A 23,450-nucleotide genomic window follows, 5' to 3' on the forward strand; every position below is an offset into this window, starting at 1 on the left:
CTACAAAGTATCTTCTTTGATGACAATGGCATGATGCTAGAAATCCATAACAGAAGGAAAACTGGAAAATTCACAAACAGTGGAAATTTAAAAACACACTTTTAATCAGTGGGTCAAGGAAGAAATCATAAGGGAAATCAGCAAACACTTAAAGATGAATGACAACAAAAGCACAACATAGTAAAACCATGGGATGCTGCAAACATGGGCAGCACTCCACAGGAAATTGAAAGCAGTAAAAGGTCTCACATCAACAACCTACCTTTATACCTTAAGGAGCTAAAAAAAGAAAGCAACCTAAACCCAAAACCAGTAAAAGGAAGGAAATAATAAAGATGAGAGTGAAGAGGAACAAAATAGAGACTAGAAAGCAACAGAGAAAATCAGTGAAACTGAAAGTTGGTTATTTTTATTTTCTGTGTTTTCATGTGTGAGGCCACAGCATAGACCCTTGCATTTGAGAGGTTTCTGGTCCTTTGATGATTTCCTCTGTTCTGTCTCTAGGATGCTTATTAATCAGATGATGGACCTCCTGATTTATTATTCTATGTCTCTTATTTTTTTATTTTTAAAAAGACTATTTGAGAGAGAGAGAGCACTTAAGCAGGGGGAGGAGCAGAGGGGGAGCAGAGGGGAAGGGAAAAGAAGGGGGAAAGAATCTCAAGCAGACTTCGCTCTGGGTGTGGAGCCTGATGCGGGGCTTGATCTCATGACCCGAGCAGAAACCAAGAGTCAGACACTTAACCGAATGAGCCACCCAGGTGCCCCTCTGTGTCTCTTTTAAAACAATAATCTTCTTTGCCTTTCTATCCATATAAAGTTTTCCATATAAAGTTTTTCAACTGGTAGGCTTCATTTTGGGGTGTTGAGTAGGGAACCAACTTGTATGTTGGGGGGTTACTAGGGGTCAGAATGTAGGATTCTTTTCTTTGGGATCATTCGTTTCTTTAGAAAAGACCCTCTAGCTTTTTGCCTGGGGAATTGATGTCCAGTTGTTCAGATAGGGGTATTAACTCTCTGTGTACAGACTTTCAATCAATCCTTTTTGATTTTTACCAGTCTCATAGCTCACTACAGCCCTAAGACATATCTGGTTTTCCACATCCAGAGCATCTGTAGGGTCTGTGGTGCTGGCAGTCTTCCTTCTTGGCTATATCCCCACGTTCTTCTTTTTCTTTTTCTTTTTCTTTTTTTTTTTCCAACAGTGAGTGATGCAGTTATTGAGTAGATTATATTCTTACCCGGTCTCCCATACAACAATTGGATTAAATGTAAGATGGTTTGTCAGCACCAGCAATGATACTGGTGTTGGGGCTGATGTGAGAACAGATGACAAGTTCTCTTAAACTTGACTCTTGATTCCCTGCCCTAGGCTGATCACCCTCATTCTGAAAAGAATTTGCAACATGTAAATATTTCAGGATTATAGCCATCTGGATACACACTTAAATCAGAAGTAGTTCTGTTGTTATTTTAATCTAAAGGAGTCACCTAAGAACTCCAAATGTTGTTTTGTTCGAATGCCATGGTTATTTTAAATTTAAAAGGTTTTCTTCCGAAGCTGCCTCTCTTCACAACAGTAGAACTCTGGTAGCGAATTTAGTGGTCTAGGATTTGATGAAACTGTGGCTAATTTCTGGTCCCAATCTGGAATTTAAAACAAATTAATGATTTATTTTAAGACCATTTACTCCTAAATTTTAACATACTGTCAACAACAATTGTGTGCAATAACAAAACAATTTGGCGGATTTAAGACAAAAGAATATATGTAAAAGATGTGGGAGAAAAGGACTTGTCAAAAGGTTATTTCTGTGTTTCAGTCTCTGATCAAGAGGCCTATCGCTCTATTATGCCCAAAAGTAAATGAAATTAAATCAATCATATAAATTTGCATTTTGACATCCTAATTTTAGACCCCCAAACCATTTAAACCCTACATTATTTACGGGCCACTTTGTATGATGTTTGTGTCAAACTTCAGTTGTTACCATCCCTAAATTCATACCCACTGGAGTTCCCTTGTACTTTATAACCTCTTATCTACAATAATGGACAGTTCTGCTTGTCCAAAGGTGAGCTTTCGAGGACAGCTGGAGGTTAAAAATGTCAATCATCTTGATGAACCAAAGAGCAGCGTTTCGGTGATAGCATTGTAACACAATTATATTATGTGTAGCGTTATGCACAGTGTTCGGTGTTTTACTTACATTAACATCCACAGTAATCCTCACAGGCTCACTCACTGATGGTGTCACCATCTCAGAGAGATTAATGAACTAGCCCAAGTTCATAGGATTATGAGGGGACCTGACCCAGGAGTATCTGGCCCCAAAGTCCCTGATCTTTTCCCTGCTCTCCTCCACCTGCCACAGCACTTCAATAGCATTGAAAGATACAAACATTTCTTGATATTAAGAATGGATAACATTTCATCAAACCCAGGAGTAGGACCAGAAATGCCATCCCTGGAAGGATTTTTAAATCTAATTTAGTAAAGTGTGTACCTGTCTGAAACAAGCAACCATTTGACTTTCCAAGGCTTATGGTGGGGTTAAAATAGCAACTCTGACCTTCTGGAGGGTTACATTGTGTTCCAGGGAAATATATCTAAGCAGTTAAGGAGTGTGAGGAATCCCACTCACCAGCCTTAGTGATCCTTGCTGTCAGAGTTGCCGTGGAGTGGAATGACCCACTCATTTAATGAGGTAAATTCAACAAACTTTTGGGGGATTCCTTCTGAGTCTCCATGCCCACAGACAGTGGATGCTATCAAGCCTGAAATATGCTATGCATATTTGGGGGTGGGGAATACTATGGAAAGGAGATGTGAAATGATTTTTGGGATTTCCTTACCATTTGATAAAGTGAAATTATTGTTCATGTGGAATTGTGGGATGACTTCTTTGAAAGTCATCATTTAGTAAAAATAAAATGAATAATTAATTGAGAACTACAGACAAAATGTAACCAACTTGCTGAATCCCATTTATTCCAGCTACTTTAATTATTTAATATCATTTAATATTATCACTTTGAACAATTTAAGAGATTTGCAAGGACAACTTTGATTATATGTAATTACTACCTTATGCACTGATTTTAGAACTGAATCCCTGTATAAGATACAATTCCATTGCATTAGGTTTTTTGTTTGTTTTGTTTGTTTGTTTTTTACAAGTATTTATTATGGCACATGCTGATTCTTTGATCACTTAGCTTTGAAGGCTTATAAATGTTACATACAAGCAGAATGCTGAAGTCTTTATATGAATATCTCAGTTTTGTTAGGTAGGTACTATTTTTAGTCCTTTTTGCAGATGAGAGAACTTAAGGTCAGAGAGTCTAAGGGTCACACTGCTATTGAGAGCATATGTTTTATTTTTGAAGAATGAGTTCTTTTAAGTATTTGGCTCCAGGGTGAGTAATACAAGGGCAACTTTTGTCTGAGGGGCCATTCTATCCTCCTAAGCTGTAAGTTCTCTGAGGATGGAGTCTTCATATCTTACACTGTGTCTTGCACATAGTCTGTGCTTAATAAATGTTTCCTAAATAAATGAATGAACCCCTATGTGCTGAGAAGGAATTTTTACTGAAGAATAATTTCTTGAGTGATAACTGATCTATCATGATCTATATTTAATCTGTTTCTCACCAATTCCCAAAAAGAAATAAGAACTGAACATGAAATGCAAATCAGTGCTAATCGAGACATAAGCCCTGCCCTTAAAATCTGATCACAAAGGCTGGTCAAATGGTCAAGAGAAAAAACCCCACACCTTGATACACAACTTCCTATCCATCTTATTTTGTGAGAAGCCCTTCCCCCAAAGACTCCTTCAAGGAGTCAGTTTCTTGATTCAAACAAACACTTGAGTCAGCCCCTGCTGTGTTCTCTCTCAGTGCTCAGATTTATGACCTCTCTCTGCTGGGTCTCTTGCAGACCAGGCTTTGCCTGCCTGATTGTTGTTTACAAAATAATCGCCAACCAAGTATCTCGCAAATCCATCCAATTCTCTACCGCTACCAGCCATCATCACTTGCCAAAACCACTGCTTCCTAAACTTGGCTGCATGGTGGAATAACCTGGGGAGTTTTTTAAGTTACTGATGCTTGGGACTACCCCCTCCCACCAGGAGATCCTGGTTTGATTAGTCTGGGTCTGTCCTGGGCATCTGGATTGATAAAAGTGATGTCACCGAGGTTAAGAACATTTAGCCTAACCGCTGCCATGGCTCCTGACTCACCATATTCAATCTCTGCCCCGCCCGACTCCCCACCCTGCCTCCTTTTCCCTCTCCACAGTTAGAGCAATCTTTCCAAAATGCACTTTTTAATCATGGCACATCCACCCTCCTTCAAACTTTTCAATGGTTTCCCATTAATCTCAGGCTAGAGGTGCCAGAGCTGAAAATGACCTGTAAACCCTCCCCTTGTTACATCTCTCGAGCCACATCCTGCTCCACCCTTCCTGATTTCTGTGCTTTAGCACATTCTTTTTTTTTAGTTCCTCAAACATGTCATGCTCCTACCACAGGGCTTTTGCACATGCTGTACTCTGTGCGAAGCTCTTCCCCACTCCTTGCCTAGTGAACATTTAGCTCATTTCCTCAGAGACCTGTTGTCCCTTTCTGACTTGCTAAGTGCTCCTATAGCATCACATAAACTCTACTTCATAGCATTTATGGCAGGTGAAATTTTATGCTTATTTCTGTCCTGGTTCCCCACTGAAGCTTCTTGAATGTAGAAATGTGTCTATTTTGCTTGATGTGGTATTGCCAAAACCTTGCACAATGCCTGGCATACAAGTAGGCTCTCAAATTATTTACTGAGAGAATACAGATGAATGAATGAAAATGCTCTCGACAGCAGATCTATCACCAAGCCCAGCTGATGTCATCTCCAAAATATCTCTGGAATCCATTCATTCTTTTTCATCTTCCCTGCTGCTCCAAGCCACCATCGTCTCTGTTCTAAACTAGTAAACCGTTTCCTCACTGGTCTGCGTGCCCTACCTCCTGTTCTCCTCCAAACAGGGTCTCAGCAGCAGCCGGAGTGATCTTTTAAAAATACAAATGAGAGCTTTCTCCTCTCTTCGGAACCCTTCCAGATCTTCCCTTTGTGCTTGGACTGGAATCCAGGCATCTTACCACGCGCACCCTCACTGACTACACACCAGCTATGCTGCCTCCTTTCTGTTCCTCAAACATGCTGAGGCCTTTTCCACTTTCAAGCTTTTTGCACTTACTGCTCCTTTAAATGCTCTTTATGTGACTCATTACTATTTTCCAGGGCTCAGCTAAAATTGTATAGAAGTTTTCCTTGACTGCACTATTAAAAGTAACCTCCTTTAGCTACACTTATCACCCTGCTTATTTCCCTTACAGCACTACTACAGCCTATAATTTTTAAAAAATGTACTTGGTTATGCTCTGTACCTCACCCCCTCCCCAAAGCATGTCAGCTCCATGAGAGCAGGTATCTTGTCTACCCCCACCAGACAGCACAGTGGCTAGTTCATAATGGTGTCAATGAGCGAATCATCTTATGGTTGCCAGCTTCCAAGATGGACCCCAGTCATTCTCACCCCCTGGTATCCATGCCTTATGTAATCCCCTTGCACACTGCCTCAGAGCTGGCTATGTGTGACCAGAAGGACACCTTAGAAGTGACAGTGTGTGACTTCTGTGCCTAGGTCATAAAAGGCATTGGAAATTCCCCCTTCGCCTCAGATTGCCCATTCTAGGGAAGCTAACTGCCATGCCTGCAGGACACTTGACACCCCTGTGGGAGCCCACTTGGAGAGGCATGGAGGCCCCTGTCACCAGCCAGCATGTGAGTGACACCCATGTGAATGAGCCACCTTGGAGGTGGGTCCTCCAGCCTCGGTCAAGGCTTCAGATGATGCAGCACTTGCTGACATCTGGCTGGTACCTTGAGCCAGAAGTGCCCAGCTAAAAGATAAAAATCATCATTTATCTTGTAAGTCACTAGGTTTTGGAATGATACATTACTCCACAAGAGATAACTAATACGCACTCAATCAGTGGTTCAATGAATGGAGCAGTGAATATTTCAACATAAATTACCTCTTGAATTGGTCAGACTTCAAATCTCACTGAGGAAGGGACTGTCTGACCCTGTTCCTGTCTTAGGTTTCCTGCCTGCACTTTCCAGCACCTTATTCTCAGTCGTCTACAGATGCCAACTTGACACCTCTTCTGCTGAAAACTGTTATCTCTATCACAGGCACCAACAATCCTGCCGTAGAAGTGGAAGGCTGAGCTTTAATTTCACTCTCATGAATTCTCTCTTAATACTGTCCTTTCCCACTCCAAATGATACGCCACATGAGTCTCCTTCCCACTTCCCACGAAGTCTCAGTTCAATTTAAGAGCAAGGGTTGGGAACGTGACAAATCTGGATGACCTGGATTGATGACTTAACAGCTTGAGGAAGTTTCCTAAAGTCCCTAAGGCTCAGTTTTCTCTTCTGTTACATGCAGTAAATAATAATACCTCCTTCACGGGGGCTGTTAAGACTCATTGCAACCACGAGTGTGTACACACGTGTGCATACCACTTAGCACAGTTCTGGGCACAGGACAGATATTTTAAATCCTATCAGCTATCCTAAAATATAGACTTTGAATCTCCACTTTGCTGAGGCACAGACAAGTTCAGAGGAGTTGAGTGTCTTGCCTGACACTACAGAGCTAGAATGTGCAAGCCTGCGGCCCCCCAAGGCCTGAGTCCTGCCCACCCTTCCACAGCTCCATCCTGCCTGACTGCCAATGTAGTCTAGTCGTGTCTTCTCGAACCTGTCCTGAGCAGGCCGACTGACCGACAGTCTCTGAAGCCGCCTGGGTTCTCCCTTGACTGGGTCCTAAGATGGCTCTGATTGTCCAAATCCAACTTTCCAGACTCCCTCCTTGAGCGCCTCTTCAGTTCTAGCCATTCTGTTCCACTCTGCCAACCGCATGTGACCCCCACTTCCTCCTCGTCCTGCCTGGCCCAGGCAGGCCAGTGTCCTCCACGTCAGGAGTGCTCCCTGCCCCCCCACACTCCACAAGGCTCAACCCCACCCCTGCCACCATGCTCCTGGCTGCAATGTCCCTGTCTGCTGTGTGCACCACTTCTCTGCCTCGGACCTCATCCAGCGGGGCCCAGCTTGGGTCCCATGGCTGCATGTTCTCGAACCCATCTTCCTGCTCTGCTAGTTGCTTCTTAATCATTCACTGATAGGCTGATGGTGCTTCACCTTCCTGATCAGACCGGGAACTCCCTGTGGCTGAGGTCAGAGCCCAGACTTGCGTTCACCTCCTCCCATGGCACCCAGCACAGTGCCAGGGGCACAGGAGATGATAAATATCAAACTGCTTTGCTAAACACTCACCTGGTTCTCTTGGTTTGGAAAGACTTAGGAACTGTTGTCTAAAACAAGCCAGGGAGAAAACCTTTTGTGTCTAACTGGATTCCCTCATAGCAGAAAAATTGTAAAGAAGGTCCTGTTTACTATCACTTCGGTAACTCAAGGCCCACCCAGATTCCCACATGGGAGGGAAGCCGACTTCATACTTGGTCAGTCTTGAAAAGGCAAGCTGCTTAGCCGGTTCTGTGGGGACAGGAGCCCTGCTGACACCTCCTGACCACCTCTTCTTTTCAGCTGCTCAGCCCCTGCTGGCTTCTGTCTCCCCCAGGCCTCATCCTTCAGCCCCTAACCTGCACCCCCACCCACCCCGGCTCCTTTTAATACAGACCTCCCAGGGCCCCCTGGGAGACCCCAACCTCCACCATGCCTCACTCCCTCCTGGCACCTCCTTCCCTAAATGAGCTCATCTTAGCTACCAACTCCTTTCCCCTCAGCTGCCTTCTCAGCTCCAACCTTCTCTCCCCTCCCAGACCCCAGCTTTGCACTGCTGGTAGGTAACCTCTTATGCCAGATGCCTCCCCCCATATCCGGCCCATCTGGCTTCATCTACTGCCCCCTCCCTGTGGCTCCACTGTCTGGAGATTGCCCGGTTCCATCTGCTTCTCATCTTCCTTGCTGTTGTTCCTGGCTCCCTTGGGACCTGGCCTAGTACTCCATCTGGGCTTCTGCCCTTTTCAGGGGAGAACAGAAGGAAGAGCCGATCCTTGTCACCCCCAGCCACTCCCCCCACCATCCTTCTACTCATTTTCTTATTCTTATTCAAGCAAAAAGAAAGAAAAATATTAAATAAATAGTAATGCAAGTGACTCTCAGCTGTGACAAAGACAGTAAGGCTTAAGGGTCAAGCACAGAATCCTATGTCTCAAATAGCTTTGGTCTGAATTCTGCTTCTCCTACCTACTGCACTATGATCTGGGGCTGCTTAATTAATTGTCTCTGCAACTTGATCTTCTTTATTGTAAAATGGGAAAGTAATACACTTACCTAAGAGCTCTTAGTAGGACAAAATATGTATCTGCCTCAGTGTAAGAGCCCCAGAAATAGTGGGGTTTACTCATTTAGAAAGTCTGTCAATGCAGCAACTCCTCCCACTTGCTAAAATTCAAAGCATCAATGACAACAGGAATACAAGTAATGTCTACATCAGTGTCCACGTGTGTACCCCCAAGGTCACATGTGGGGGGGCTTGGCCCTTCATACTCACACATGTTGCAACGTAGAGGGAAATTAGAATTTTTGAAACATGCCTCCAAATGTCAAATAATTGTCATAAAGCTATTTAAAATGGGAGAATAAGAAAGAAAAAAGTTCCTTTAACAATACGTTTAGGCACAATAAGGAATCTGTTGAGTAACAAGGGGCTCAATGAGAAGTAGTCACACTTGAGCCGGCTTCCTACCAAGGACATTTAGGCATTTTTATCCTTGAATTCTATAGGGAACTAGGAAAAAGAGGAGAGGAGGAAGCAGCCCTTGGGCCAGCCTCTAAATTCTTCTTCCTGCACTAGACACACATGAACACCCTCCCTCAACTTGACTGGTCCCTGATGGCAGGGAGCCCATGAGAGAGGCTCATCCTAGGCAAGGTTGATCTGAGAGAGTAAGAGCAGTTGACCCAACTTACCAATCTTGTAAAATGGCAGAGAATAGTCTCTTTGGTAGGTGGTTTCTTTATACCATGGTTCAGTGGGCTTTGAATGTCTTCGGAAACAAATATATCGAATGAGAGTTTCTTGGTCTAGTTGAGGCTGATACTGACTTTTTCTCTTGGGTGGGATTGTCAAGTCTATGAGAGGTCTAAATGAAAATAGAAAGAGCTTGCTGACACCGAGTAGAAGAAAAGCATTCCATGTTCTCATCAGCTGAGATCTATTCTCTGGAAGTGATCAGGAGGCAACCAAGATACTATTGGCAAGACTCCATAGCTCAAGGGTCAGCCCAACAGTTTTCAGTAGGTGGCTCAGGGATTCCAGTCCCCTGCTCCCCCACTTTAGCATCCCTCCTCCTCCCCAATCACAGGTTGCAGAAGGTGACCTGCATCAAACCTTCCGCTGGGTCTGCTCATGCGTGGCGACTTCCTGTACTCCAGATCTCCCAATGCCCTTTCCCATTGTAATTTTTCTATGGACATTTGGTTCCCTCAAGGAACTGATACTTTCTTTTGACCAGACTCACCCCTATGGTGCGAACTGGTGTTGGATGAACCTGAAATCAGTTATAACTTTCCTGTACCTCCACTGAGATAACTACCCTCTGAAGGTAAAAATAAAGAAGAATCAAAATGTAATGGGGGAATATCTTCATGCACTTGTGGGAGTACATATTCACTGGACAACTTGTTGGAGAATACTTTGGTGATGAGGATTGATATCTTTAAAAAATGCATATACTTTGTTGCAGCAACTCCAGAAAGTAAGGATATCAACAAAGACTTAGCTCCTAGAATGCTCACCAAAATATTTTATGATAATAAAAGAGTGGATACAATCTTCACATAAAAAAAAGGGGGGATTATTTAGAAAATGATATGGTCATATACAAGAATGCCCCACCACCACTAAAAGTGATGCTGTAGAATTATGAATTTGAGATGGGAAAAAGTCTGCAATACAGAATTAGGTTTAAAAAAAGGTTTGAGTTGAATTGAACACTTTAAACCGATGAGTTGTATGGGATGTGAATTATCTCCAGAAAACTCTTATACAAAACAAGGTTTCAATCAACAAAATATTATCAAACTGAATTCAACAATACATTAAAAGGATCATACACCATGATCAAGTGGGATTTATTCCAGGGCTGCAAAGAAAGTTCAACATCAGCAAATCAATCAACAAAATAAGCCACATTAACAAATTGAAGTATAAAAATCATACAATCATCTCAATAGATGCAAAAAAGCATTTGACAAAATTCAACATCTATTCATGATAAAAAACTGTTAACAATGTGGGTATCAAGGGAACGTATTTCAGCATAATAAAAGGCCATATATGACAAGCTCACAGCTAACATCATACTCAAAGGTGGAAAGCTGTAAGCTTTTCCTCTAAGATCAGGAATAAGACAAGAATGCTCACTCTCACCACTTTTATTCAACATAGTATTGGAAGTCCCGTCCAGCAATTAGGCAAGGAAAAGAAATAAAAGGTATCCAAATAGGAAAATAAGAAGTAAAACTGTCTCTATTTGCAAATAACATGATCTGTATGTGGAAAACCCTACAGACTCCACAAAAAACCTCTTAGAACTAATAAAGGAATTCAGTAAAGTTGCAAAATCAATATACAAAAATTTATTGCATTTCTATGCACTAAAAAGGAACTATCAGAGAAATTAAGACAACAAACTCATTTACAATTACATCGAAACAATAAAATACTTAGGAGTAAATTTAACCAAGGAGATGAAAGACGTATACTTTGAAAACTCTAAGACATTGATAAAAGAAATGGGAGAAAACACAAATAAATGGGAAGATATTCTGTGCTCACGAATTGGAAGAATTAATATTGCTAAAATGGTCATACTATCAAAGCAACCTACATTTTCAATGCAATCCCTATCAAAATTTCAGACATTTTTCATAGAACTAGAACAAAGAATCCTAAAATTTATATGGACCCACAAAAGACCTCAAATAGCTAAAGCAATCTTGAGAAAGAAGAACAAAGGGGAGAAATCATGCTTCCTGATTTCATATTATAAACTATAATAATCAAAACAGTATACTATTGGCATAAAAATAGACACATAAATCAACAGAACCGTATAGTGAACACAGAAATAAACCCGCGTCTATGTGGTCAATTAATTTATGACAAAGGAACCAAAAATATACAATGCGGAAAGGATAGTTTCTTCAATAAGTAGTACTGGGAAACTGGAAAGCCACATGCAACAGATAAAACTATCTTATAACATACACAAAGATCAACTTAAAATAGGTTAAAGACAAGAAGGTAAGACCTAAAACCTAAAACCATAAAACTCCTAGAAGAAAACACAGGGAGTAAATTCCTTAACATCAGTCTTGGCAAGGATTATTTTTGGATTTGACACCAAAAGGAAAGGCAACAAAAACAAAAATAAATGGTATTACATCAAACTAAAAAGCTTTTATTGCACAGTAAAGGAAGCCAACAAAGTAAGACAACCTGCAGAAAGGGAGAAAATATTTGCCAATCATATTATCTGATAAGGAGTTAATATCCAAAATACATAAATAACTCCTTCAACTCAATAGCAAAAAAACAATCTGATTAAAAAATGGGCAGAGAATCTGAATAGACCTTTTTTTCCAAAGAAGACATACGGAGGGCAAACAGGTTCATGAGGAGTGCTCCAAGTCACTAATTGTCAGGGAAATGCAAAGTGAAACCACAATGAGCTATCAGCTCACACCTGTTAGAATGGCTATTATCAAAATGGCAAGAGATAAGAAGTATTGGCAAGAAAAAGGAACCCTTGTGCACCGTTGGTGGGAATGCAAACTGATGTAGCCACTGTGGAAAACAGTATGTGGGTTCCTCAAAACATTAAAAATAGAACTACCATATGATCTAGCAATTCCACTTCTGGGTATTTATCAGAAGAAAATGAAATCCCTATCTCAAAGAGATAGCTGCACCCCCACGTTCATTGCAGCATTATTTGCAATGGCCAAGACATAGAAACAATCTAAGTGTTCATTGATGGATGAATGGATGGAGATGTTGTATATGTATATAAAATGGAATACTATTCGGCCATGAAAAGAAGGAAAACCTGCCATTTGTTGCAACATGGATGGACCTTGAGGGTATTGTGCTAAATGAAATGTCAGATAGAGAAAGACGAGTACTGTATGATCTCACTTATATGTGGAATATAAAAAAACCAAATGCATAGAAAAAGAGAACAGAATGGTGGTTGCCCGAGGCAGAGTTGGGGGATGGGGGAAATGGGTGAAAGAGGTCAAAAGGGACAAACTTCCAGATAAATAAGTTCTGGAAATGTAATGTCCTATATGGTGATTATAGTTAATTATACTATATTGTATATTTGAAAGGTGCAAAGATAGTAGATCTCAAAAGTCTCATCATTAGTGAAAAAATTTGCAACTATATCAGGTGATAGATATTAACTAAACTTATTGTAGTAATCATTTCACAATATGTACATATATTAAATCATTATGTGATGCACCCTAAACAAATACAATGTTATATGTCGACACTATCTCAATAAACTTGGGGGGGATAAAAAAGGGTTTCAAAATACTATTCATTCCATTTTGTGTAGATCTGGAATGTTTTGCATGATTATCTATCTCTGAGTGATGACATTATGGGTAATTTCATTTCTTTTTTTATTAATGTTTTCTGAATGTTGTAATAAACATGCATATTTTAAAATTTTGCTTTATTTTACTTTTTTTAAATCTCTACTCCCATTGTGGGACTTGAACTCACGACCCAGAGACCAAGAGTCACACGCTCTACAGACTGAGCCAGCCAGGCACCCCAACATGGGTATTTTTAAACTTAAAATATATGAAGTGAGCGGCTCTAGGTGTGAAAAATATTAGATGTTGGGTGACATTTAGGAACATCTAAACCCCATCATTTAATAGTAGGATGTATTCTTACTTGATGGGATCACCATGATTAATCACACTTAAACGAGGTGACTGAAACTATATAATCATAATGTATTGTGATTCCATATTCCGGTAAAAACTTGATTATAATGGGCCTTCTTTGAAGACTGTTTAGCAGAAATGAATAGGTTCTGCCTGAAGTTCAGAAAAAAGTAAGGGCGAGAATGTGACGGTGTGAATGTGGTACTGGTCGGGGGAGGGGTGGGAAAGGCTGGTGGGTGGATGGTGCTCCGTGGAGCATAAGCTTGGAGAAGCACCGAAAATTCCCACCCACCTCTACCTGCTCTTATTTCATGCTTAATAGGCACTTGGTCTTGTAAAGTGGGCACCTTAAATGGTGGGCAGGAGCACTCCTTTCCCTACAAAAGCATGCCCCCCCCCCCACTTCCCCGTCAATCAAACATTAGCTGCCTGATGAACAGGTCAGTCTTTTGTGAGGTTGGGTTCTGTGTAACCATCCCTGACGTCTGGTCACTTCTGTGCCACCGAGAGCTGTGGCTTCTGAACCACATCTTGGTGACTGTCCCTAGATTTACCCCTGCAGGACTGGTAACCCACTCTGCCTTTGCCTTGGGTGTTTCTATGGAACCAGAATAGTCGCCATTTTCAAGTAATACATCAGTATCCTGAAGACAAGACTTTCATTCAAAGGATCGGATTCTAATACTGGAATCGTTAAGTTGGTAGAGGAATATATCTGGGGAAGTTATGCCAGAGACACTATCAAGTTATACTACAACTACAAAAACTGAAGTTAGGATTTGTCCCAAGAACTGCCTTATTTCCTGTTTTTTGGGGGGGTGGGGCGGGGAGTGCTCAGGGGCTTGTCTTTTCCTTCTTATTTTTAACTAGAAGCTTACTAAAGTCACTGACTGGCATCTGCACTAAGTTTTCCCCTTAAGGCTGATCTTGGGCAGGTGCTAGTCTTGCCAGAGTCAAGTAGAAATAGAGTCCAGGTTCCCTTTCCCTGAGCCGTCCTGTGAGGAAGAGGACTGACATTCACGGACCGGGTGTTGGAGTCAGGTGGTCGTCAGAACCCACAGAGCACATGGGAAGAGTGCCTGGGGATGGGGCCAGCCCCGACGAGAGTTTAACATACTGTCTATCTGAATTAGAACAAAGAGCCTTGAACTGAGAATCAGAAAATGTGTATAGTTCCAAGTACCAGCTTTCACACCAACCAACTGTACCTCGGGCAAGACATGTCACTTCTCTGGGCTGCGTCTTACTCACTTAACTGGATCAGAATGACCTCTAACGCTACTTCTAGTTTGATCTTCTATTAAATTAAGACTCTCTGCTGCTTTGTAGACGCCATGGCTCCTTTTTCTTTGCATGAGGATAATGAGGAGTTGACTATATCGAAGGCAATTAACTGAAGAAATTTGTAAAATACATTAGACGATGAAGTCAAAATAATAGCACTCATATTTCAAGTGCTTGCTATGTTCTGGAATTTTATGACAATATTTTATTTAACAGATAAGGCAACTGATTCCCAGAGGAGGATTTAAACTTGCCCAAGATCAGCCATTTCAAAAGTTAACTCAAATTGCAGCTCCTAACTACTGTGGTTTCTAGCCTCCCCAAACTAGAAAATAACATCCATGTGACTGTTTTTTTGTTTTTTCCTTTTCTTCTTGTTAAAAATCATATCCGGAAATGCAGAAACCGTTTAGGCCAAATTCACAATTTTCCTGAGAGGGAAACTGAGTCTCAGGAAGGGTAAGTTTTTTGTACAAGGTGAAACTCTGAACTCATGGTGTTTCTTAAATTTCTTTAATGATTTCATAACATTCTATATTTATTGTTGATTATAAAAGTAATATATGTTCATTAGAGAAAATCTAGAAAATGGAGAAAAAGTTAAAAAATAAAAATACAAATACCACCATCTTACCATTCAGAAAAAGCCATTGTTAACAGTTTGGTGTATTTCCTTCCGAACTTTTTGAATCTATTAAATAACAATTATTATTATTATTATTTATTGTTGTTATTATTATTATGACTACAAATTGTGACTCCCATTTTTTTTTTTTCCACTTGTGCTTCTTACTTTAGTGAAATTTTTGAAAATGAAGATTTGGGATGGTGTCTCACCTGGGAGGTCTCTTCACACTAGAATCAGAATGGACTCTTGCCACCTGCCCGGGGTAGTATCCTTGGACGTCCTTTCCTTGATGAGCAATGAATATACTAGTGGAGAAAGTAAGAAGGTGATAAAAGGAAAAAAAGCAATTACTACAATTAGTTCTTTACAGAAGAGTGCAGCTGTGGTCCTAATAAAATATCCACGCACTTTGCCCTTGGTCCCTAAACCCGTGGAATTTCTTGACAGGAGCATCTTCTGTTACCCGTTTTCCAGGATTGGTTCTCAAGATTCATAAGGAAATATTCGACGTGTCAGGTATTAGGTTCAAAATATCAGAAAAAGAAATAAGAGGATATATAAGACCATGGGGGCAAATGCTGATAATCGTCAAAATGTGAAAATGGATAAATGGGGGTTCCTTATACTGTTTTTTCCTACTTTGGGTAGGTTTACAAACTTTCATAAGTTTTTTGTTTTTGTTTTTTTAAAACTGCGTTGATTAAGTGTATGGGGCAAGAAATGAATAGGCACTAGGATGGGGCACAGGGTGCTTGTGGGCTGGAGGAGGAAGCCTAGCCCTGCTGGGGAAGGTTGGGCTTTGAGGAGGTTTTGAGGCACAAAGGGGGTAGGAAGTGTTTCTGGGTGTGAAGGTGAGACAGGGCAGACAGCTGAACCCCAGAGCTGGCGGGAGGCAAGGTGAGGCTCGGTGAGGGCGCGGTGGTGCCCAGACCTCACCTTTTGAAAGACATCTTATTTTATAATCAATTCATTTTCCTTTCAGATTATAGTCACTGCGTTATGTGGTTATATTAGAATTATGTATAGTTGGATTATGTTATTTGCAGATTTTATTTTGGAAGAGCAGTAGGAACATTACAAAATATTTGTTATAAATAAAGGGAGCGTTGTGTCTTGAAAGGTTGAGAACCACTTACGTAGGTGACAGGGAATCTTAGTAGCATTTTTAAGAAGGTTAATGACTTAGGGCAATTTTTATTCTAGAAAGATCTTTGCCAGTGGCAGTGTGGACAATAATGTGGAGGACAGTCTGATGAGAAGTACAGAGATTGGTCAGGAGGTAATTGTAGTCATTTAACGTGGGACATGGAGAAGCTCTGAGCTGTGTGGTGGGAAGGTGGCTGGACAGGACCAAGGACACTGTGGGAGAAAAGGTTGAAGCTGAGAGGGAGGTGTCCAAGACAAGGACAGGCTTGCCCTTGGGCTTCAGACATAAGGAAGAAGGCTGCCATTCAAATCTCAGGAGACTGAGGGGACACAGGTGACCATTGTGGGGAGGATGACTTTAGAGAGTTTGTGATATGTAGGTCTTTGGGGACCTTTCACAGATTCTGAGCACTCAGTAGGTGCCATCAGCGGTCCAAGGGAAGAGTCAGTCCAAAGGGGTACATAGTTTTGTATGAAGTAGCTCGCCAAATCTGTGTTGGGTGATGAACAAAAGCCTGACCCATGGCTGCCGGCCAACCAGAATTTACTGAATGCACATACTGGGCCTGCACGCTCTGGGTTCTGCAGATACAGAGCTGACTAGGAATCACTGCTCACCCTTACAATGCTCTTTATGTGCTGAAATAGTGATCTGAATAAAGTGTCAGTGGGGGCGCAGACAAGGGAGGGGTGCCTAGGATTGGGGCAGGCAAATAGGATGGGGAAGAGATTCTAGGTGGGGGGGATTTTAGAAGCCAAGACATGGCCAGAGTTGGGATCAGAGCAGAGTGTGTGGGGGCCGGTGGGAACCTCACTGTCCAACGAGTGTGAAAGGCGAGCGCTGTGAACAGGGTGGGTCTGTTGTCTAGGCAAACAGGACCTTGGGGAGCTCTGATTTTCAGAAAACCACAGGCTGTCTGGGCTTGCTCCGTGGCTAGGATAATATGACTGAGCCCTGAAGAGTACATAACAGCAGGGATTAAGTCATGTGGAGAGAGAGGAACTGGCACAATAAGAGGGAAAAAATGACATTTCTGAGTGCCTGGGAATGGGACTTTCTTGGGCATCCATCCTGTTTCTGAAGTGCTACCTTGGAGAGATTACCCTAGGGTCATGTTATGCTTTGTTAATAACCCCAGTGGGGTTCCAAATCCACACTGGTTTCTCACAGTTGCTGTGCCGTTTTCAGTAGGCTGAGTCTTGACCATGGATTCTTCCCTAGCATGCATATAACCAATGCCTGCTGAGTACAAGTGAGTAATCTAAGCACTGGTCCCTAGACACAGTCTGCAAAAGCTGTTTTGAGAATGGAGAAGCCTTTCTTTACCAGGACTGGGTAACACACCCTGCTCACCATCCCTGGGGAGTCTCTCTTGGTAGGTTTTGGCCCAGGAGCTGGGAGAGGAAGGGAAAGTGTGTGAGCAGGCATTGGAGGGAAGAAGGGCTGGGTGGAGAAGCAGAAAGTTCTGGGGAAAGAATGGTGCATTTTGTCTCCAACTCTTTGGGTAGACTTTCCAAGCTCCCCATGTGGCCTAACTTCAGCTCAAACAGGAGAAAGCTCCCAGTCAGGAGGTTAATGGGGGGCAGCGCCTAACCTGGCTTGTCAACCAGTGTTCCCAGAGGCCTCTCCTGAGGGCCTTGGGTGCAGACCTGGCTGAGGACCCCTACTGGAGCTCTGCTCAGACCCATCCGTTAACTTGGCTTGCAAGATTCCTGAATGAGTTGTAGGAAGGTCTTTCCTTCTCGGGTGGGAGCAGGAGTCCTGCTTTGTCTGATTTCCCCACACATTGTTTACCAGTCCCTGCCTGACAGCTTGGCTCTTTGAGGTGATGTGTTTTGTCCAGACAAGAGCAAACCTGTCACCTGGGAGAGTGCATGTCGCTGGAGCAGAAATCTGGGCTTAGCCATGGACAAAATTCAGTATGCACAGGGGAGGCCAGGAGGGTTCTTCCCTCAAGAGCCTGGCCCCATGGCTGGAGGTGGCCTATGCTCCTAGATGATTCTGCTGTCCTTTGTTACATCTGTGTTGGGCCTTAGGCTTTAGGAGGGTGATCTCATCTAATTCCCAGTCACTTTGCCAGGTAAATATTATGAACACCCTGTTACAGAACATGAGACTGAGGCTCAGAGAAGTCAAGTGGGCTCTCCAAACATCACCTGGCTGGTAAACGCCAGAGCCATGGATCAAACCCTATTCTCCGAACTCTGCGGTGCATCTGGAGTCATCTCTGTGTACGCAGGATGGCTTTTTTTCAGAAGAGTTCAGTGCTATTTTTATAGGAACTCTGGGATTCTCTCACTGGCAGACAGGAAGTAGATGCCATGAACCAGAGGAAGAGGAGAAGGAATAGCGCAGCCATGTTAGCTGGGAGCGGCCTTCCATTCAGTGAGCCGAGTCTCCATTGAAGGTTCTGCGGTGGCCGTCGTGGGCCAGGTGCTAGGGACACAGTGATGATAAATATTATCTTCTACCCAAGGGTTCACAATCTGGTAGAGAAAACCACATCCAGGCACTGACTCATCATACACAGTGAGTAAGTGCTGGGCCAGTCAGGAACAGGCTCGGGGGAATGAGTCACTTAGTGAGGACACGAGCTAGTCAGCACAGAGGATGGGACCCCTCCATGCCTGCTCTGCCATCTCCCAGACCCATTATCCCCTCAAGGAAGAGGGGAGCCTCAGGTTCCCTGTCAGTAAAGTGGGGGACACACCATCACCCCCCGGAATGACTCCGTGAGTCAACGAGTTGGGGTGAACGTACTTGGTGATCTGTGGTAGGGTTGCCATAGCTCTGGGCATAAAAAGCTGCCCCCCATAGCTGCCTCTGGGTCTCCAAGAGACCACTTCAGGCAGTGTTTTAAAAATCCATCTTAAGTCTGACAGAAATTCCACATCTTTTCTCTTCCATACCACGCTGCGACTACTCCACATGAAGCGACCTTTTCGGGAGCATCCGGTGCTCTGCAAAACAACCCGGCCCTCAGTCTATCTGAGTGACAGGCCTGTCGCTTGGGGGTGACAGCAGGTCACATTTGCCTCTGATACAATTCTTAGGGGAGCTGTGTGAACCCTTGAATATTTAATTTTATCAGGCGCCCCTGCCAATGTGTGATTCCATTTTCCCTCACGAGGCCCCAAGTTTCCCTCACGAGGCCCCAAGGTTTGGGCGCATAAGGAGGGACTGGATATTGTCTGAGCAGAAGGAGGAGGTCAGGCCTTCCACAGGGACTGCCAGGCAGCAGGACACCAATCTGTGACAGGATAGTCACTGATTCATTCATGTTCACAAATGTGCACAGAGGAACTACTACATGTGGCAGTTGGCTCCGCGGAGGTGACGATGGTGGGCGGAGGGAGGCAAATGAGCCCACCCCAGGGCCCTCCCCGGATATGTAGCCAAGTGTAGGAATCAAGAGCACAGATGTTGGGGCCAGATTCGTGGGTTCAAATCCTACCTCTGCCAATTCCTTACTAGCTGTGGGATCATGGGACAGTCACTTAACTACTCTGTGCCTCAGTTTATCCTCTAGACCTCACAGCTGTTGTGAAAACGAAATGAGCAAAAATGCACTGGGTGTGAGTGACACTGGCCTGTTGGAGGAACAAAGGAAAGACAGTGGGAGGGAGGAGACCGAAGCAGGGGCAGGGCCAGTTCCTGCAGGGCCGTATAGGCCCCAGCAGAGTCTAGATTTTGTGCAACATGCAGTGATTGCAGGGTTTTATGCAATTGAGGGCTTTGATCCAATTTACATTTTATGGAACGTGTGCTGGAGAATGGGCAGGAGGAGGACATGAGTGGCCAGTTGCTATAGGTGAGTGGGGCGAGGCAGCAGAGCATGGGAGATACAGCCTGGAGGTACCACTGAGGAACCTCTGAGGAGTTGGCCCCCCTACTGTTGCAGAGGCAGGAAAGGCATCAAGTAGATGAGGACCAGCTCCACAGTGAGTATGGTGGGGAGGCTGGGGCCCCAGCCTAGTTTAGGTGGCCTGCCTCCTTGTGGGACTCTGATGGATGAGCACAGAGAACAGAATCCAGCCCTGCTTTAGGACGTCATGGATCCCGTGCTTGCTGCACAGCATTCCACCTAAACCCTCAGGCTCCCCATGGACTGGCTTAGGCCAGGCCCCGTGACTCTGACTTGGTTCCACAGAACTTCAGGCAGCAGCAGCTGAGGGAGGTTTGTTTCCATTTTGCCCAGGAGATGACCCATAGTTAAATAACCCGACAGTGGACAAAACAGATCTCAAACACACTCAGAAAGACCAAGGGCTTGTGGGGAGGCAGAAATCAGGAAATATGGGAACCCATCCCTCCAGTTCCTCCTCATGCGGGTTTCCCGGAAGCAAGGGTAGACTGTAGTTTCTCTGAAAGAGGACTCAAAGTGTGTAGGAACACAGCATCCTTTCCCCACCCCTCCTTCAGTAATTTCTGAAAGCAGAAGGACTTATCTTTGTTGACTAAACATTGTTAAAAATAACTAGATACTAAAATAAACATAAGGCTTACTCGAAACCACGAACCCAAAGAGGCTGACCCCAAAGTCACTTGCTATGTGAGGGTTCCTGCCCAAATTTCATAGCTTCTAAACCTCCGCAGACCCCACAGCCAGTGGTGAAAGGAAGGTGAGGTTAGGGTCTATAGATTATTATCCAATATCTCTCAGCAAGATGAATTTGGCACAGGAAAATACATCTAGGACTTGTTAGTCTTGGGCCATCTATGAATTTGGAGGAAGAGTAAAAATCCTACTTAGTTTCAATCTGTGCAACCGTCTCCCATATAGCAGAAGCATGAAGGAGTCTGTTTGATCCCAAGCAGAGTAAAGGGGTCCCCACTAAAATGTGGGCTGAGGCTCCTCATACTTCTTGCTGATGCCCTTACCAAGCAAAAACCAATATCCTTCCAATCTTTGGGGAGTTTGGAGTTGCCTGTTTGCTTGGATTTTGCCATGAGTGTGGAATTTTTTTTTTTTTTTTTAACTTTCCCCAAACCCAAAGAAACGTCACTGGAACCTCTGGGAGCAGTTGTCTGTCAATCAGAGAGCAGCAGGTGAGCAAGTCTGCCCCCCAGATGTCCATCTGCCCCACTGCAGTTCTGGATGGCACCTGCATCTGGAAGGACATTACCTGGATGGGACCACTGGGCGGCGGTCAATAAATTCTCGAAGCCGGATGGCAGCCATGGTGGATGGGAGTCTAAAAAATATTACAGAGTGAAGGTTGATAATGGAAATTTACATACACTACATAGTATATTGCGTATTGTGTGAACATACTCTACACACAATCCATTTCCACGCGGGAGCTATCCAGTGCCACCAAGTCTGTCTTGAAAGAAATAACAGTAAGAAAACTGAAGAGTAGATAGACTAGCCATGGCTTTTGCTAGACCACTTAGGGAAGGACATAAACTTGTAAAGGGAAAAAAAAAAAGTGGAAAGCATAAGCCAATACATACAGATACGCTTTTCTTTAAAAATAGAAACTACCAGAGTGCCTGGGTGGCTCAGTTGGTTAAGTGTCCGACACTTGGTTTTGGCTCAGGTCATGATCTCAGGGTCGTGAGACTGAGCCCCACATGGGGCTCCTCGCCCAGTGGGGAGTCTGCTTGTCTCCCTCTGCCCCTCCCCCTGCTTTTGTGTGCTCTCCCTCTAAAATAAGTAAATAAATCTTAAAAAATTAAAATATGAATAGAAACTACTGTGCCGGTTCTCACCTGATTAGAGTGCCTTCCTACTGCACAAGCTTGCAGGCTCGGTGTTACACGCCCCGACTCTCTGGCACCTTGTGCTCTGGATAGGAATTAGACTCCTCCAATCGCACAGGCTGGATTGAGACTTGGAAGGCAGAAACAAGACCGAGTCCTCTGCCTGCTGCGTGGACCTATTCTACTGACAGGCAAGGCTAGAAGCTGCGGTATGGTGAGTTTCTGCAGCGCTGGGTGTCAAGAAGCAAGTGCATTGAAGGCAGTGGCTGAACCCCGCCTTCCCATGTTCAAATGCTGCCTTTGGGTGTGTGGAGCACAGCCCTGCAGTGGCGGTGGTGGAAGCTTTGGGAGGAGGTTCTGGAAAGAGCTTCCTGAGTGGGGCCCAGGTAGCTGCTCCCATGATGGGTCAGTTTTGTGAAGGTGCTCCAGGAGTTCCTGGAGGCCTTCTCCAGAGTCTGCTTCTCATTGTCCTTCCAATGATTTTGTAAGTGCCTCATCATCTACATCAACCTTTTTCTGTTTCCCAGACGTGAACATACAATACATATTGTTTCTAGCCTAAAATTCATATTGCCTCAGATCACCTACTGGCAAAGACTTGCCAGAGAAGACTACTCCATCTAAATATTCACTTGAGAAAGAGTCAACACTGGGGAGAGAAATGGAGTGCCTGGGGACCAGAGTGGGGACAAAGCCTTACTCTTTTACGGTTTACCTTTTGTGCACCTTATAAATTTTGTACTATGTGTTCATATTATGTGGCTATAGAGACAGCTGGGCCTCTGTTGCATGAGCCTGGTGAAGAAGAGTGTAGCAGGAGAACATCAGAAGGAGACCCATATCCTACCCCTGAGCCCCTCACATTCACACGTTACACCCTGATCCCAAAGTGGTGGTACTTGGAAGCAGAGCCTTTGGGAAGTACGGGGGGCGGAGCCTCATGAATGGAGCTAGTGCTCTTATGAAAGAGACCCCAGGGAGCTCCCATGCCCTCTTCCTGTCACGTGAGGACACAACAGGAAGTGGGCAGCCTGCAGCCCAGAAGAGGGCTCTCACCAGAACCTGACCCCACTGGCGCTCTGATCTTGGACTTCTAACCTCCAGAACTGCGAGAAATAAATTTCTGATGTTTAGAAACCACCCAGTCTAGGGTAATTTGGTATGGCAGCCCGAACAGACGAAGGCCCCCTGCTCTATATATTGATGATTACAATACCTCTCTGGAGGGTCAAGTGAGCAATAATGCATGTGTGCATTCTGTAACCAAAACAGCACCTGTGAGAAAAGAGAAATATGAGTTTCTATGTATGGATATGTATTATATGTCAGGTGGCATGAATTAACCCATTTTCCAGAAACCCTGTGAAGTGGTCCTGCTATCTTACAAGAAACCTGAAGGACTGAGAAGTAGAGTAACTTGTACAAGGTCACTGAGGACCCAGGATGGGGACCCATTTGGTTCCAGAGACATTTATCTTGACAGTATTCCATGCTATGTTGAAACAACTGCAGAGCACCCCGACCACCAGCCAAAACAAAACTGGGACAGCCCCCAGGAGGCAGTAACCTGGAGGGAGACCGGTTTCCCTGGGAGGGAAAACAGTATATGGGGCATCCCTCTCCCCTTCCCTA

At 43.8% G+C, this 23,450-nt stretch overlaps 1 protein-coding gene across 1 annotated transcript; it reads right to left on the reverse strand.

Moving 5' to 3' along the window:
• Nucleotides 1–1,491: 1,491 nt before the first annotated feature.
• Nucleotides 1,492–21,464, reverse strand: SPMIP3 (sperm microtubule inner protein 3). The gene is given in 5 exon segments (XM_036123633.2): nucleotides 1,492–1,564; nucleotides 1,566–1,647; nucleotides 9,055–9,227; nucleotides 15,175–15,270; nucleotides 21,239–21,464. Coding segments are annotated over 5 exon segments (480 nt in total). The 5' UTR covers nucleotides 21,295–21,464.
• Nucleotides 21,465–23,450: the final 1,986 nt, after the last annotated feature.

This window comes from Halichoerus grypus, chromosome 7 (genome assembly GCF_964656455.1).
Source record: "Halichoerus grypus chromosome 7, mHalGry1.hap1.1, whole genome shotgun sequence".
NCBI classification, from domain to species: domain Eukaryota; kingdom Metazoa; phylum Chordata; class Mammalia; order Carnivora; family Phocidae; genus Halichoerus; species Halichoerus grypus.